Genomic DNA, 18,350 nt, shown 5'->3' with positions numbered 1-18,350 from the left:
AGATTCTCCATTTTTTTTAATCAGGAGGCGCGCCCTTCCAGTAGGACGAATGGCCGTACTTTATTATTAACATAAAATGTATTCAAACATTTCAAATCAAATAAATATTTGTGTTTAAAATAAGAAACAATACAAGGAGCAATAAGGAACAAAGTACAATATATATTCATATATGATACGATACAAAGTAAGTCAAAGTTAGAGCCTCCCTGATTACTGTATATTCTGAAGTGAAAGAGGTATAATTGTAAATGGGTTTAGGTGGATGCGGGAAATTTCTAGCAGTATAATGTGTTCTGTAGGCCATTTTGAAGGCAGTCCTGTTGGATTTGTCTGAAAATAATCTTAAATGGAAAAAGGAGCCCACCTCATTTTGTGCTTGTATTTCATGAGAACTTCATTGAAAAAATGAGTTTTTCATTATTACTGTTTATGTAACCAGTTTCATATTGTTCCTAATTTCAGTATCATTTATAAAGTCATCGCTTAAAAGTAGCAGGATACAAATACTGAAAATCTGACTTTGCCTTTGAATTTCTATTGAAATCTAGTCTTAAAGGTGATGCATCACATGACCCTTGTGTCCATTAAGTTTTTTTTTTTTTTTTTTTTTTAGATTAAACCAATATTTCTTCTTGTGAAATGGCAACAGACTCACGTTACGACAGTTTTCACGCCACCACCTAAGTTTTATACAGAACCATCACTTTTTTTAAAGCATATTTACGTTAATCAGAGTGATTGCGACTTTCAATGTTGACTGGAAAATGCTTAGATTACAACCTATAATAGCAAATGTTGTTGTGTTGTAATCTAGATATTGACTGAGTCACCTTGTGTTTATCAATAAAACAGGTACAAAATGAAATGAAATCTTTGAAATGAAAATGACATGAAATCTTTGAGTTTTACGTTCCACGGCTATGCTGGCTAGGCTAAAGAAGACGGCGATGATGATAAATGAATGAAATGGTAGAATGAAGAAAGTGGGAGGAAATGGGAGAACCCCGAGGAAACCTACGCACAAGATGATTGTCCGCCACAAAGTTCACTTGGCGCGAGCTGGAGTCGAACCAGGGACCCCCATGCACCAGAGGTGAACGCTCTACCACTGAGCCACTGCAGCTCCATGTAATAGGCACAGTCAGAAACAATATTAACTTAAGTATAGGTTGAAAGTATATGAAATTATAGCTCCAATCTATACTTAATATTGTTTCTGACTGTACATGTACCCATGAAATTAGGTTTTGTCCCATGAAATTAGGAGCTTTAGTACCCATGAAAAATATTTGTACCTAAGAAATCACAGATACATTGTACCTGGTACCTTTTGGGTACCATGTACCTGCTAAATTCATGGGAACAAAACGGCCGTTTTGTACCTCTGAAATAGTGGGTACTGTATTTAGAGTGTAGCGTTCTTCTACAACATTTTAGATGTGGCGTCCCTTGCTGCATACATTACTTACGTAGAAAATAACCCCAACCTAAACAGAGTGACACATCAGCGGAGAATATTTCTCACAGCACTTGGGAAAGAGATGGCAATGCCTGCTATTGTCACTCGATCAAACAATCCCGCATGCATTCGCTTATTTTCTGTAAAATCTGGTATTGAATGTATGCTTGGAAGACCGGTGGTACCTACATTGAAAAGGGATCCTGAAAAGAGGGACTCTACTGGTCGTCTTACAATCCTTGGAGACTGTTTTTTTTTTTTTTTTTTTTTTTTTTTTTTTGGTATTGCCAAAAGAGAAGAAGAAAGACACGAAAGAACTGTCATGAGTGCGAGAAGCCAGTGTGTGATGAACACTCAGTAACAGTATCCAAGTGTTTTCAGTGTGGGTATTCAGGAACAACAAGGAAATTGCGTCAGAATAGAAGCTAAAAAAACAAATTTTCTGATACAGTACGGTTTGCCTTGCAATTTTCTTGTGATATGCATTATTTCAAATAGATATTTGGTATAATATTCTCTATTTCTGAATACTGTAAAGATCCACAGTGTAATAAAAACTTTGTTAGAGTACCAAAGTGCACTCTGTTTTGATAGGCTTGTGCATGTAAATATTACCGGAAAAGAAATAAAAATACAAGATACCTATTCATTAAAATTTAAACTTCAGAAATTAGGGAGATTACTGAAAAATTGTTAGCAAATTAGTCGCTTGAATGTATAAAAGTCTCTGGGTTACCCGGGTACCCCAGCGCGGACTATAAGTAATGATAATTTTAGTGGCAAATATATATTTTGTAAAAAAATCTTTCCATGGTTTATTTAGGGCAAAGTGCATAAAAAGGTAAAATTAACGAATAAACGAACGCTGAAAGAAAAACTACTAGCCATTGTGAAGAAATTTCTATTCAAAACGCGGTGGGTTACTCGGGTAACCCAGTGTGGACATAAGGGTTATATATATATATATATATAATGGACATAAGAAGGTACGGTTTGACGTTTGAGTTTTCTGTCAATTTAGGATATCGTACGAGAAATGTAAAATTCTGTAAAATTATTAACAGAGACATCGATGAATTGAAACTTAATTATAGAATATTCATGATGTGAATGATTTCATTTCTATACAATCAACTACGTTACAACTATTCTAAAGTACGATTATGTGCTTTAAATACTTGGGATACAACGTGAATCAGGTTGTTACAAGTTCAGATAGGGTTCTTCCATTAATGTTCTTATAACATTCTGCCATAACACGACGAAAGATGAATATTAATCTCAACACTTTTCGGAGCATTTTATTTTATTATTTAAAAAAAAAAAAAACATTTTTGCTGCATTAATTGCATTTTGATCTTTACTTTTATGATGCATAGAATTATACATTATTAAGTTGAATTTAAAATTTATTGAAGCAAAACGGAAAGGTTGCCTGGTGTGTGATTAAATCTGTGGCCCATTACAAATTGTCTACTTTTGCCAATTTTCTACTTACAGATTTAAAAGCAACAACGAATTGCGTACATACAAATAAACAACATAAATAACAGCCATAACTAGTTGAATTTCAGAAAGAAAAACCACAGAAAGTAGCACGTCATGGACTTGAACACGAATGTGCATATTATAAATTCGACGCTTTAACTTCTATGCAGCAAGTTCACCTATTTGGTGATTTCAGGCTCTAAGTATGCTAGTGCTAATTTAAGTCCTATGCTTTTAGTAGAATTACTACCATGATCTTCTCGTTTCCCCTTGAAATCAAGAATTTGCCATTTCGTAAGCGAACTTAAAATATCAACACAATAAATATCAGTTTAATGCATTCAAGGATAAACCAAAGAGGAAGTTGATTATCCTTCGTTACACGAATTATATATAATAGGATACCAAGTCCTGCTATACCACTGCCGAATTTTGCAGATGCAATACTGCAATGCCATCAATGTACTAATTAGGTACTAAGCGAATTGATGCCTTGAGTGTACCTACACTCCCATGAGAACGTGAATCACTGATCATTATTTTTCGCGCCTTTCTATATATAGTTACATCTTTTTCGATATCCTGTATTTTTTCTCAGGTATTATTCAAGTAACAAGCACAATATTCACAGATTATTTTTCAAATGTACTGAGGATTGTTTATATTCTTTTTTGTGTCCAAGGAAGTATTGCAAACTTGCAACCAAATAAAATAAGTTAATAAACTTTTACTTTGTATGGAAAGGTTCTAAGCTTCTTTCGGAAATATTTTTGTCCGTGGAACAATTTGAAATAACCCTACACAAAATTAAAGTTCAGAGCGGCAATTAATTTTTTTATACTTTCTACTTTAATTAAGGTGTGAGTTATATACGCATGCGTAAAATACTACGATTTTACCGGAATATATATTTTTATGCCAAACTAATGGCAATGTAGTAGCAAAAAAAAGTTGCATGAACATTTGTTTTGACGTGCTCAATGGACTCAAAGAAAAAACAAATGAAGTTTTACTTATCAGAACAACCTCCTCACTCTTAAGAGTTTGTTTGCCTTTCAATTATTTTAGATTGTGTATATACAATATAGTCGAAATATAAACCTCAAAGAAACAAAGCATAGAAGGTGTTATCATTCTGCCAGCATACAGAGAAGCATCACTTACCTAATACTGTAGCGTTTCAAACTATCACTGAATTCACTTTCTCTTGGTAACGTCACCATTTTATCATCTGGAATCTCTTCGCCTTCTCCTTCAGTATCTTCATAGCTGATCGTAGATGCATGCTGAGTCAGGGTAACATTTTCCAGCTGCAGAAAGTACACATTGATTAAATATATATTTTACTCGATAACAATTACTTTTTGTTCGATAATAATTATTAGTTATTAGACTTAGGGAAGTGTTGCTAACCGATTTTAATGAAACTTTGCATACTTGTAGAACATCGATAAAAAATCGACGACAACGTTGCGCGTTTTAAGGATAGAAACCACTTTTTGAATATTAGGGGTGGTTTCCAAGCGCAGACAGAAAACAATTATTTAATGTAGAAGAAAACATATTGTAACGGCGGGTTAGGACAGCTGATTCAGAATCCGACGTCAAAATTAAAACTTCAAAATGGCGGACCCTATAGGGTGATAAAAATACAAGAAGTATTCTGGTCTGAAACGCTCTACAGTTTGAAAAGAACAATTATAGTTAGCAGTGGTTATTGCGAGAAGCTTACATATCGATTTGAAACCTCTTTCTGTACTTATTTTAACGGGCTGCTTGATTAAAGTGGCTCTCAGCACATCTCACTATTCAGGGTACTTATTGAAAGTCAGTCTTCTCGCTCTCACTAGTTGGGTTGTTATTTATAGTGATTTATAGTATATTTAGCTCCCGTATTAAACATTGAACAACGCATTAAGCAAAGGATTCAGAATCTTGATGTGTTCTTCTTTAGCTGTGGGAAAACTTCTTGAGACTTTTTACTGACGTTGTCCTTCTCGACAATTATAACATAAGTTTACATCTGCTTAATAATATAATTAAGATCTAATCGCTGGTTCATAATCACTTTCTTATCCCAGATTTACAAATTTTATGTGGTATTCATGGTACAAAAGTGGTTATTTCGAAGAAAAACATCTGTGTTTGAGAATCTTGTAACATGAAATGAATCCTTTTAGTTTTACGTTCCACGCATATGCCAGTGAGGATGGGAAATGAATGAAATGGTGGAATGAAGAAAGTGGAAGGGAAGGGGAGAACCCCGAGAAAACCCACGAGCATGGTGTTTGTCCACCACAAAGTCCACACGGCGCGAGCTGGGATCGAACCAGGGACCCCAAGCACCAGAGGTGAACGTCTACCACTGAGCCACCGCGCTCCCCGAAAATCTCGTAACATTTTGTTTCAAAGATTGTACCTCACATTGCGATTTGTGGACAGTTATTGCCGTAATAAGGTGCGCGTGGTGTAAACAATGTTTATGGATCACATACTTTTTCTTACGGAATATCATTACTGTAAAACATTTTCTCAATAAATTTATTATTATAATAATTGATGATATATAAAGTTCTGACATTGTGAGAGGCGATGGGATTCACTAAAATTAGCACCCCGACTAGTAAGAGGCGATAGGACTCAAAATAATCCCCCCGAGTAGTGGGAGCCAAGTTATTTCACGATAAATAAGCACCACGAATAGTGAGAGGTGCTGAGACGTACTTTAATCAAGCATCCCGTTGAAATAAGAACAGAAGGTAGTTCCAATTCGGTCTGCAATCTTCTCGCAGTAGCTAAGCTTGTTAACTATAATTATTCTTGGCTAAATGCAGAGTATTTCACACCGGAAGACTTTTTACAATGATATCCCCATACCCTATCCGAAATTTTCAGTTTTGTAACTCTGACGTCAGATTCAGAATTTCGTGTCCTAATTCCGCTGGCAGTGTGTTTTCTTCTACATTAAATAATTGTTTCCTCTCTATGCTTCGTGACCCATCCTAATGTTAAAATGGCGGTTTCTACCCTTAAACCTGCACCATTTCCGAAATAAAAAAATAAAATCCATGTCTATTATTGTTTTTCGGTGTTCTACAAATACACAAAGTTTCATTGAAATCGGTGAGTTACACTTCCTTAAGTCTCCTCGTTAGTATTCCAATCAATGATAAGATCTTAAATAAACTTTCACCAGATTGAGAGACGTAGCAAATCAGTTTAATCTTTCCGTGCTGTAATAAATTTCAGTTCGTATATTATATACTATAAATTTTAGATTTAAACACTCTTTAGCTTATACCAATAACTACAATACACAGTAAGGTGTTATCAAAAAGAAATTCATATTTTTCGAAATGATAAGGTGGGTAGTGCGGAAAAGGGGCCATTTCTGACCAAAAAGGCGCCTCGGTCACTTTTCAAAGATCTTTAGGAGGTCGTTTAGATGGCGCACATTGACTTTGAAGTTTGGGTAGTTATTTTGGTATGCAAGTCGCAAAACAATTTCACATAAATTTCATTATTTGGCTATTTTATGTGTTTTTCTAAATTATGGTTGTTTTTTTTGTTTTGTTTATGACAAAACATTAAATTCGTGCCTCAGGGGTAATTTTTGTGATGTTTACGTATGGTTTTGGCCAATAATTATCAGTTTTAGACTAAAAGAAACTTTCCCTATTGACATGTTCCAATTGGTTTTGACTTTGAATTTCATTGAAAAGTTTTCCAATTTAAAGACTAGAAAACGACTTGGCTTTCAAATTGCAACAGTTCCTAAATTACTGTCCAGCGCTTCGCTCAGTTTTGTAGTGTATTGCACTTTGAAAATAACCCAGAGCTCACCACAAGTTCGTGGTACTACTGCGAGATCACCCACCCACCCATAAATTACATTAGCAAACGCGGTTTTATTAAGAGGCAGGCCAAAATTATTTTCTAGTTCTCTCATTGGACTTTTGTTTTCTCTTTGGACTTGGAGTGTAGTCACTTTTTTGTTCGAAATGTTGGCATATGTCCTCTAGATTCGAATTTCGCTTTCATGTAGCCATGACGTGCGCTGATGCGTAAACTGGAAGAAGCAGTCTCTGGGATGATTTTCACAAGTCGTCCCACTCCTTGGGGGTGGCAGAGAAAGTTGAATTTCTGCTATTTTTAGTATAGGCATGTACTTTTCTTCGTTCGTAATATTGTTGGTCAACGGAGGTTAATGAAGGAACCATGAAACCCATGAAATGCATGTCATACTGTTGTTCATTAAATTTGATGTTATTAAGACAAAATTGCTAACTCTTTTACAATTTTTCAGTCATCTTGCTTTGTTAATTAATCGCCAGCAAAGGACTTTTATGTCTGAGTTTTCGACATGTCTTAAAGCCAGCGGGAAATTTTCAGGATAGGCGAAGAACGCATTTTGTTGAATGAATCTATCAATCAATCGTCTCAACTGGTATGGAAGAAATTGGCTCAAGCGGATCATATCCTAGTAGGGCATGCTCCGTCAGTTCTCAATGGTTCCTCCTTGATCGCAAAACACACATTTTTACGTACGTTGCAATAAGTTGCAGTTTTTTCAGATGGGTGAGGCGTGCTTACATACAGCCGCAGCAGTCGGCATGCAGTCGTTAACCACCACGACTGTATTTCCTTTAATAGATTTAAGCACGAACCAACGATATATTTTGGATATTTATTCAATTTTTCGAAAACAAAAATAGCCCGGACCACTTGCCCTGTCGCAGCGGTTAATGACGGCATGCCGAGTGTTGCGGCTGTATGTAAGTACACCCCACTCCGCTGAACAACTGCTGCTTAATGCAAAGTGGAAAAAAATGTTCGCATCGGTGTTGTTTGAAATCAAAGTAGATCCATCTACAACTAAAGGAGCACGACACTTCTCGAATATGATTCATTTGTCCCGATTTCTCCCACACTACTTGGTTGATTTGATTGAGAGGGCCAGTCAACAAAACGCATTTTTCTCCCATCCTGAAAATTTTCGGCTGACTTTAATACACGACCAAAACTCACACATAAAAAATCTTTGTTGGCGAGGAATTACAAAAGGAAAATGATTGAAAGAAACGTAAAAGGGTTCGCAATTTTGTTTAGCTAAGCATCAATTTTAATGCAGAACAATACTATTAAATGCATTTTATGGGTTTCATGTTCCCTTTACGAATCTCCGTTGACCAATAATATTACAAACGAAAAAATGAATGTCTATATTAAAAAAAAAATAGCGTAAATTCAACTTTCCCTTCCACACCCAAGGAGTGGGACGAGTTGTAAAAATTATCACAGAGGTCGCTTCTTCCGGTTTCGGTGTCGGCGCACTTGATGGCTCCATTAAACAAAATTGGAATCTAGAGGACATATACCGACAATTCGAACAAAAAATGACTATAAAGTCCGAGGAGAAAATTAGAAAATATCTTGGCCTACCCCTTTGTAAACTGATGTTTGATAATATAATTTAGGGTGGGTGGATGTACTTTACAGTCCAGCCACCTCCCTGTGGCGAGCACTGGGTTATTTTCAAAGCATAATAAGATATGGAAATAAGCGAGCCGGTGGACAGTAATTGAGGAACTGTTGCAATTAGAAAGCCAAGTCTTTATTTAATATTTTATATCGGAAATCTTTCGAATAAAACTCAAAGTCAAAACCAATTGGAAAATATCAATAGAGAAAGGAGTTTTTGGTTTAATTGACAACTATTGACCAAAATCAAAAGCAAACATCATAAGAAACTACCCTCTGAGGCACGAATTTAATATGTTTTGTCATGAGCAAAACAAACAACAACCATAATGATGAAAACGGTGTAAGATAGCCAAATAATTACATTTTTTGAAATTGTTGTGCGTTTTGTATACCCAAATCACTATCGAAACTTCGAGGTCGATGCGCTCCACCTAAACTACCTCCAAAAAAAATTTTTTAAGAGTCAGGCGACGCATTTTGTCAGAAATGGTCGCTTTCGCACACTTCTCACCTTAACATTTCGAAGAAAGTTATTTTTCGATAAACCTAATACACAGCTTATTTGTTATAATATTTGAATCGGACAAAGTTAGCATTTCGTTTCTTGTATAACTAAAATTAGTATTCAAGGATGTTGTGTAGCGCAGGATACATGATAATGCAAAACTAAAACTTAAAGGAGGTGTCTCCCCTCTTGTTGTTTGTCATTATATAACGATAACATACTTATTCTGCTAGTTTTTTTTATTTATTATTATTTAGGACAAAATTGCTATATTAACTCTAAGAAGCTACACGTTAGAAGAAACAAAGAAATGTAATAACTAATGGCGTAAAGAAGGTTGATCTATTATTATTATTATTATTATTATTATTATTATTATTATTATTATTAGCCTTGCTATGCGGAAGTGTTTATTATTCATTGTTATAGGAATGTGTTGATATTGAATTTGTTGCTAGGGAAACCGATGAGTTTCCATGTAAATGTTAATAGTTAGTTACTAATATACAAGGTGTTTCAAAACAACACCGACAGAGTTTGGGAGGTGATTCCTGACGCCAAGATAAGAGAAAAAGTATAGCCCAACCTGGGTGCAGAAATCCTTCCTTTCAGGAGTATAGGCTGCCGAAAACATGAAAAATGAACTTAAATGATCCATAACTCAAAAACTATGGGATCTACTGTAGTCCAATCAAGACTACTTACGAACTAATATACTATGTGAAGCTTGAGAATCCTCCGATACTTCAACAACAATTATTATAGAGGTGAGTACTTCAAATTATATTCCCGTAGCCAAACAACCTCTACAAAAAGTGTTGTGTGAGTACCTTATAACTTTAAAACGTGCATTTTTTGGATAATGCATATATTAGTTCCTAAGTACATTCTTGACCCGAACTATAAACCTTCAAAATTCACATTTTCCTATTTTCGGCAGCCTATAACAGTAAGTCAAGAGCTTTATCTATCCATATAGTAAGTAAACGGGCATACCATTCTATTGTTTAATAACATGGTGGCATGGATATAATATGAGATGAAAGAAAAAAACAGCGTTGGAGGGGGAATGAAAGGTCTCTACAGTATTGTTGTGGAGAAGCAGATGTGCAAAGTTTACTAAATGGCTACTCTGTTTGGTCTTGGTCTAACAATGAGAAACCAATTATATCGATATTTCAAGACGTTTTTAGTATATATATATATATATATATATATATATATATATATATATATATATATATATATCTGTGTGTGTGTGTGTGTGTGTATGTGTGTGTTGGGGGCGATTTCTTACATAATACATAAGTGAAAGCTGAAATGGACCATTGCATGTGGTCTCAGGCCTAACAATCGAATCCAAATTTTTTGAAGCACCCTTGATTTTTGTGTATACATTGTGAGGTCACTTGCAGCAGCTGAGGAGCTTCCATGCTCCACGGTCCTCCACTAACCTTTTCGTCTTCGCGTATGATCTTTCTGTTTTAATGTCATCCATTAATTGTAGTCTCCTTCGCCCCCTCCCTCTCTTTCAAGCCACCATACCCTCTAGGACGTCACTCATGATACAATCTCTTCTTAGGCAGTGTCCCAACCAGTTTCTCTTCCTCTTCCTAATAATATCTAAAAGTGTTATTTTCTCACACACCATTTCTAACACTCTCTCATTCGTTTTCCGCTCGACACAACTAATTCTTTCCATTCATCTCCACGCCCACATTTCGAAGGCTTCCCGTCGATTTTCGTCACCTTTACGTAATGTCCACGTTTCCGCCCCATACAGTACAACACTCCACACGAAGAATTTTATGAGTCTTTTTCTCAACTCTTTACTCAAGGTCCAACAAAACAGACTTTTCTTCCTCCTAAAGGATTTTTCGCCATTCCTACTCTTGTTTTTATTTCACGTTCGCACTTCATGTTATTAGTAAGAATACTACCCAGATATCGAAAGCTATTCACTTGTTCTATTTTCTTACCTCCTACTTTAAATTTGACACAGACCCCTTCGTTCCAATCACCATGGCTTTTGTCTTTCTAACATTATTTTCATCCCATATTCTTCAAAATCCTTTCTCATTTTTTCTAAAATTTTATTGATTTTCTTTTCAGATTCTGCAAGAAACGCCATATCGTCTGCAAATCTTACGCATCTAATCATTCTACCTCCTACCGAAATGCCATCATTATCATGTAGGCTCTTTTTCACTCTCTCTTCTAGATAGACATTAAATAGTGTTGGCAAGAGGCAGCATCTTTGTCGAACTCCTCTTCCAATTGCACTCTCTTCCGTCAGTTTTTCCCCTATCCTAACACTTACTTGTTCATTCATGTATAAGTTTCTTATGAGTCTTCTATCTTTCCATCCCAACCCTATCTTCGTTAGAACTCCCAACAACAATTCCCAGTTCACGTAGTCAAAAGCCTTTTCTAGATCAATAAATACAACATAAACCTCTTTCATTTTTTCTATAAATCTTTCACCCATTGACCTTAATAATCCAATTGCATCTCTTGTACCCTTGCCTCTTCTGAACCCGAACTGCTCCTCCTCAACATATTTATTTGTTCTTTCATATAACCTTCTGTTCAGTATTCGGAGCAGAATTTTAGCTGCATGAGATATGAGACTAATAGTTCTACAATCCTCACATCTCTTTGGGTTCGATTTCTTAGCCATCGGTATCATGATCATTTTCAGAAAGTCTTTTGGCCATTCTCCTGTTTCACATATTTCATTGCATAGTCGCAACATTTCTTTCCTTCCCTTGTCTCCTATATTTTTAATGAATTCGATTGATATGTTATCTATTCCGGTTGCCTTTCCATTCCTAATCTCGAATATAGCCTTTTCAAACTCATCCCGAAGAATACTAAATCCTTGATCATCCTCGCCTACTTCATTTTCTACTTCAACATTTAGGCTACACGGTCTATCCCTACTCACATATAAGTCTTCAACGTATTCTTTCCACCTTCCTACTAATTCATTTCTCTCGCTATCTTCCTATTCTTATTTTCTACTGCCATCATAATACCCACTTGTTTCCTCCGAAATTCCATAGATTTCACCTCCTTGTACATTTCCTCATATTTCCCAACTCTTTCTAATTCTTCTATGTACTCGCATTTTGCTTTGTAAAATTCTTCCCTCGCTCTGTCTGTTTCTCTTCGCAATTCATTATTTAACTTTCTGTACATCTTTCTGCCCTCTTCTGTACCAACCTGTTTCCACATCTTCCTTTCCCTCATTTTCTGCAACATCTGCTCTGTAACCCATGGTTTCTTAGCTGCTTTGTGTTCGCGGTAACTTACTGATTCTTCTGCAGCCTGCTGTAAGCAACGTTTAATATGTTCCCACCGTGCGTTACTACCTGCCCCTATACTTTCCTCGTTTGAACATTTTTCTTCAAATTTTTCAACGAAAAGATTTCTTGTTTCCTCGTTTTTCAACCTTTCAGTATTCAACACTTTGTTACCTACTTTTCTTCTACATACATTTATCAGTTGAATATGTACTTCGGCCAGCACACGATTATAATCAGAGAAAATATCAGCCCCGGGAAGGGTCTTCGCGTTCTTTAAGCTATTCCGATACCTGTCCTGAATCATAACATAGTCTATCTGATATCTTCCGCCGTCTATTGGTGATTTCCAGGTATATCTTCTTCTCTTGTGCTGATTGAGCCAAGTGTTCCCAATTACTAGTGAATTCTGTTTTCAGAAATTCACCAGTCCCTCTCCCCTTTCGTTTCTTTTGCCTAAACCATATTTGCCTACGATACTACCTTCCTGTTTTTCTCCCAAAACTGCATTGAAATCTCCCATTATAATTATGCACCTTTCTTCTCCCTATCTATAATTTCTTCTTTTTTCTCATAATTTTCCTCTACTTCTTCAGTTGCATGCGAAGTCGTCGCTGCATATGTCTGTACCACCACTAGATCCTTCGTTTTCCCTTTAAGTCTTAACATTATAACACTATCATCAATAAATTCTACTTTCACTACCTTCTCCTTTAAGCGCTTTCCAAGAATTATTCTTACACCATTATGACCGCCGTTTTCATTGCCTGAGTAAAACATTCTATATCCTTCGCTGTTCAATACCCCATTATCTTGTCTTTCTTTCTCTGTCTGTCTTCCCCCGTTATTACTTTCTTGTCCGATAGTCCTTCCCAAGCCATCCCCCTCCCGAAGATCCAAATTGGGTAATATTTTACCTCCGGAACTATATTTTGACCTGCGAAAGACCATTGTTCATATGTTCTCTGTTTGCTGCCAGCAAACTAGGGAAAATAGAGTAGAGGTTTCCCGTTGCCTTCCTCCCCGCAGAATCCCAGCCGTTAAAGTCACTCTGACCACGCCTGGGACTAATGTCCAAGCTGCCGTACAAATCACTATGATTTCCGCCAACTTGGCTACTGGAGAACTGCTGCCTTCTCAGAGAACACTCTTCGTCTGGCTACTCCATTTAGACCAATTCGGTAGAGGTGGCCCTTCTGGTAGTGAACAACCACCGACACAGCTCTAAATTTCACTGTAGCACGCAATCCTCCCCACCCGACACATAAGTGTCTTCGTAAATGTGGTGTTTATCGGGGAGGATTGCGTGCTGTGTGTGTGTGTGTGTGTGTGTGTGTGTGTGTGTCTGTGTCTGTGTTAACAGCGTCAGAAAAACAAATTTGGACAGTGTGGCTAGTTTGGAGAATACATCTTGTTTAAGAGAGAGCGAGAGACCAGCTGTATGTATTTACTTTTGTCACCTGCGAAAGTGGATAAGATTGAGTGACATATTTTTCCGCCTTTTAGGAGAGAGAGAGAATCTTTTTTTCTGGTTTTACAAGAGGTGTTTCGTTATCCGAAACACACTTTAAAGAAAAAAGATTGACTCTATTGTTATTCTTCCGTGAGAAGCAAGGAAATATTTTTTTTTCTTTTTAGTGATGGAAGGCCCACCCAACGTGGTTAAGTTGAAAGGGAAAGTGACGAGGGGCGTGGGAAGCTACATGGTTAAAATCATTGATTTGATTATATTAAAATTAATAAATATTGAATATTATACATCAACTTATTTGTAATTAAAATATTGCAAGTGAGAATGGTATTGTTCTAAATTGCATTGAGGGATTTAGTTAATTACTAAAGCAATCTTGAAAAAGAATGTGAATAAAGTATATTGATGCATGTTGGGATCGAACCACGAATTTCAAGGAGCGAGGTGAACGCTGTACCACTGAACGAGTGATGCCCCTCATCAAGGTATTTTGTTTTGTTTGTCTGTTACTGTAAAGTGATATACTGTTCAATATTGAGGGTAAATGTTCGGATACAAATCACATGAAGTTTGCTGGCAAACAATCATGGAACCTTTACATTAGAGTTACATATATGAATGAATGAAAATGGATTCAGTCTTTTATAATCATTTGCTTTTTTTTTTTTTTTTTTGAAATTTTGTTTATTCACATTTATATTTGGTGCTTGTACGAGTATTTTTAAGAAGGAATTTGTATAAGATGGTTATGTGAACGGGAATTGGACCGTTATAAGAAAGGGAAATATGAAGTTATGAAGTTGTGAAACAAGAAGGGAAGAACATAGAAACTCGAATGGCTGATGGATAATCGTAGAATTGTGAAACATGTGAGATGATTACTGTTTTATTGACTTAGTATTCCTGCATAAGAATACTTTTCGTAAAAGTTGTACTCATCTGATAAAAGAAATGGAATATCTCACTTTTTGTAGTATGTTTATGCTATAAGGCTAAAGGAAACGAAAATCACGGAGTGAGTGCTGTTCGTTACAACTTTATTTGCTCCCGGGATTGAACTATTGGTCTTACGAATGGTAGCAAACTGGTGTATCATTGATGGAAGGCATAGAAATAATTTTATAGAAGATCAAAAATTAAAAAAAAAAAACTTGCTTGGAAATCAAACTATTGCTCCATGGGCATAGGCAACTAATGTATTTTGAACGAAAGTAGTTGACGAACAGCAGCACGTTGTACGAAAAACAAAAAGCCTGCAAAATCTTTCGCTGAAAATAAATGAGTGTGAAGGAAGAGCTTTGTTTGCTCTTTTGGGGAAGAGGAGCAAAAAGTCTATTGCATTTAGAGAAATTGTGCTTCGTGTGTGGTTTAGAACCACTGTGCATTTACAGAAAAGGGACGTTATAGATTGACAAACACTGTATTTTAAAAATAGGAGGTGGGGGCATTGGAAAAAGCTAGAGCCAGTATTTTTGAAAATTTCTTTTAGTTAATTTTGAGATGATTTTTTGCTATTCTAAGCAAAATTTTAAGGAAAAGAGAAGAGAGTTTCAACTCGAAGTTAGCGTGGTTTGTGTTATATATAAAAAACAACTTTCATACAACTGAAACTATTGTAATTTTTCCAAGCGGTCTTGACGGGGTTATAGTTGTGTGTATTTGTCTTCCTGAAAGAGCTGGTGTATTTCAGATCATCTACATTACATATATATTTCAAAAGTAAGTCGAATTCTGTTTTACTTAAATATATTTATATATATATACGCAAATAAAATTTTACTTTCTTTTTAAAATGATTAGATGTTAATAATCATTTTAGTAACACAAGATTTAATTTATATTATTATTATTATTATTATTGAGCAATGCTAAATAATCATTTTTATATTATTATTGTTGAGAAATGATAACTTTAACGTCAGAATTGTTGATATTAGTTAACTTTTTAAGACAAAAGTACTGCAGACAAATTCATGCAATAAATATTATTGACAATCTAACACTTAAAAACATTTTTTCTTACTATTTAATATTTTTGTAGAACTGATTATTTTTTACTGTAGTATATCACCATTCAAGTATAATATTTTTTTACTTATTTTTAGATTACTTCTTCGGTGGAACGTCAATTTTTTCACTGTCTGGACACACTGAAAATCAACAGGTAAGAAAATAAGATTTTTGTTTCCATTATTTAATATTTAATGGAATACGAGAGAGGTTATCGTTGAATAAAGGTAATATTCATTGCCCGAAAACGGAGAGATTCAATTTAAAGAAATTAGAAGAGAGAAATACCAGATTGAAGTATCGAATAGATTCTCGGCTTTGGAAGGTTCGGAATGCACTAGTGTTGAGGATACCTGGATTGAAATTAGAGATAGCATTAAAATTTCAGCAAAATAAAAATTGAGACACTCGGAAATATGTAGTAACAAACCATGGTTCGACCAGGAATTCATAAAACTAGCAGAGAAGAGAAAACAGGCAAAATTACGCTGGCTACAAAATACGAATTAAATAACTACACAAAATTTCGCATATATCAGGCGGGAAATTTCCAAAACTTTTACAACAAAGAAACGCGATTTTCTGAAAGCTAAAATTAAGGAACTTGAAAATAATAGTAAAACTAAAAACATCCGGGCATGTATAAGAGGATCAGTGAACTTACGAAAGGGTATCAATCTCGTGCTTATATGTTAAAGAAATCTGACGGCACAGTTCTCACTGCTACGGATAGCAGCTTAAATAGATGGAAAGATTTCTTTGACGATTTGCTTAACACGCAACTAAGAACTACTGTACGTGGAGAAAAGGAGATACACACCGCAGAAGCGTATATTCCAGAACCGAATCGAATAGAAGTAGAAACCGCTATAAAGAAATTAAAGAAACACAAATCTCCGGGTGTAGATGAAATTCCAGCTGAGTTAATTTTAGCTGGAGGCGAAAAATTGTGAAACAAGATATACAAACTCATTCTCCTTATCTGGGAAAAAGAACAATTGCCACAAGAGTGGAAAGAACCAATCATTGTTCCAATTCACAAGAAAGGCGACAAAACTGACTGTAATAGCTATCGAGGCATTTCTCTTCTGTCAACATCCTATAAAATCCTTTCAAATATTCTATTAGCAAGACTGACCCCATACGCAGATGAAACTATTGGAGATTATCAGTGCGGATTTAGACGAAATCGGTCAACTATCGACCAAATATTTACCATTCGCCAAATACTCGAAAAAAAGTGGGAATACAATACCCCGGTACATCAACTATTTATTGATTTTAGAAAGGCTTACGACTCGGTTAGGAGAGAAACATTATACAACGTTCTTACAGAACTTGGAATACCGAGAAAGCTAATTAGATTAATTAAGATATGTTTAAGTGAATCCCAAAGTAAAGTCCGGGTAGGAAAATTTTTGTCCACGAGCTTTCACGTCGAAAATCGCCTGAAGAAAGCAGATGCATTGTAGCCATTATTATTAAACTTCGTTCTGGAATACGCTATAAGGAAAATCAAAGATAGCAACCAGATCCTAGAGTTGAACGGTATTCAGCAGGTTATGGCATATGCTGATGATGTAAAGTTAATAGGTGATGATAGGAGAACAATAGAAAGAAATTCAGAAGTCTTATTAAACGCTTGCAGGGACATGGGTTTAGAAGTAAATGCAGAGAAAACTAAATACATGGAGGTGCGTCGGGCCCGGAATACAGCAAATTATGGATGCGTTAAAATATTAAATAATACTTTCGATAAAGTGGATACTTTCAAATATCTAGAATCAATATTAACAAAGGAAAATCATATTCATGGAGAAATTAAATGTCGACTAAAAACAGGGAATTCGTGTTACTATTCGGTTCAAAATCTCTTGTCGTCGCGAATTCTGTCGAGGAATTTACGGCTTAAAATATACAAAAGGATAATCATGCCTATTGTTCTGTATGGCTGCAAAACATGGTCATTTACTCTGAGGGAAAAACATAGACTAAAAGTATTTGAGAACAAGATCCTGAGACGAGTATTCGGACCCAAGGGAAACGGGAATGAGGAATGGCGGAAACTTCATAACAAGAAACTACATAATTTATATGGTTTATCCAACATTGTTAGGGTCGTCAAGTCTAGGAGGCTTAGGTGGGCGGGTCATGTAGCTAGAGTGCAAGAAGGTAGAAACGGTTTCAAAGTCTTGACTGGAAGACCAATCGGAAAACGACCATTAGGAAGACCTAGGCGCAGATGGGACGACAATATTAAGATGGATCTCGCAGAGGTTGGAATAAAAAGTAGAAACTGGATGCAGTTAGCTAAGGATAGAAGTGAGTGGAGAGCTTTTGTGAACGCGGCATTAAACCTCCGGGTTCCATAGGCCATAGAGTTAGTTAGTTAGTTAGTTAGTTTTTATTTAATATTTATTGATGGAATATCATAGGATAAAGATAATATGTAGATACACAAATCATTTAGTTGGAATGCTTGCTTCGTTTACTCAATCCGTGACTGACTTCGGAAAGACTTATGGAATTTGTTAAGTTTAACACTGCTTTGAGCAATGATGTTACACGAAACGTGGTCTTAAACCAGAATGTATATTTGGTTTTGCTTTTCCGTTTGTTCAGCAG

General features: G+C 35.7%; 1 protein-coding gene across 2 annotated transcripts in view; it reads right to left on the bottom strand.

The window, feature by feature from the left end:
• Positions 1–18,350, bottom strand: part of Apoltp (Apolipoprotein lipid transfer particle) — a 6,186,292-nt gene that overhangs the window by 5,591,041 nt on the left and 576,901 nt on the right. For both annotated transcript variants that reach the window (XM_081762641.1, XM_081762640.1), the window contains exon 4: positions 4,115–4,260. In XM_081762641.1, coding sequence (XP_081618767.1) covers positions 4,115–4,260 — 146 coding nt within the window. The remainder of the gene's footprint in view (positions 1–4,114; positions 4,261–18,350) is intronic.

Source organism: Thermobia domestica, chromosome 6 (assembly GCF_964235325.1).
Source record: "Thermobia domestica chromosome 6, izTheDome1.hap1.1, whole genome shotgun sequence".
Lineage (NCBI taxonomy): Eukaryota > Metazoa > Arthropoda > Insecta > Zygentoma > Lepismatidae > Thermobia > Thermobia domestica.
Note: the sequence above shows the minus strand (reverse complement) of the source record. Positions and strands in the feature narration are given on the sequence as shown.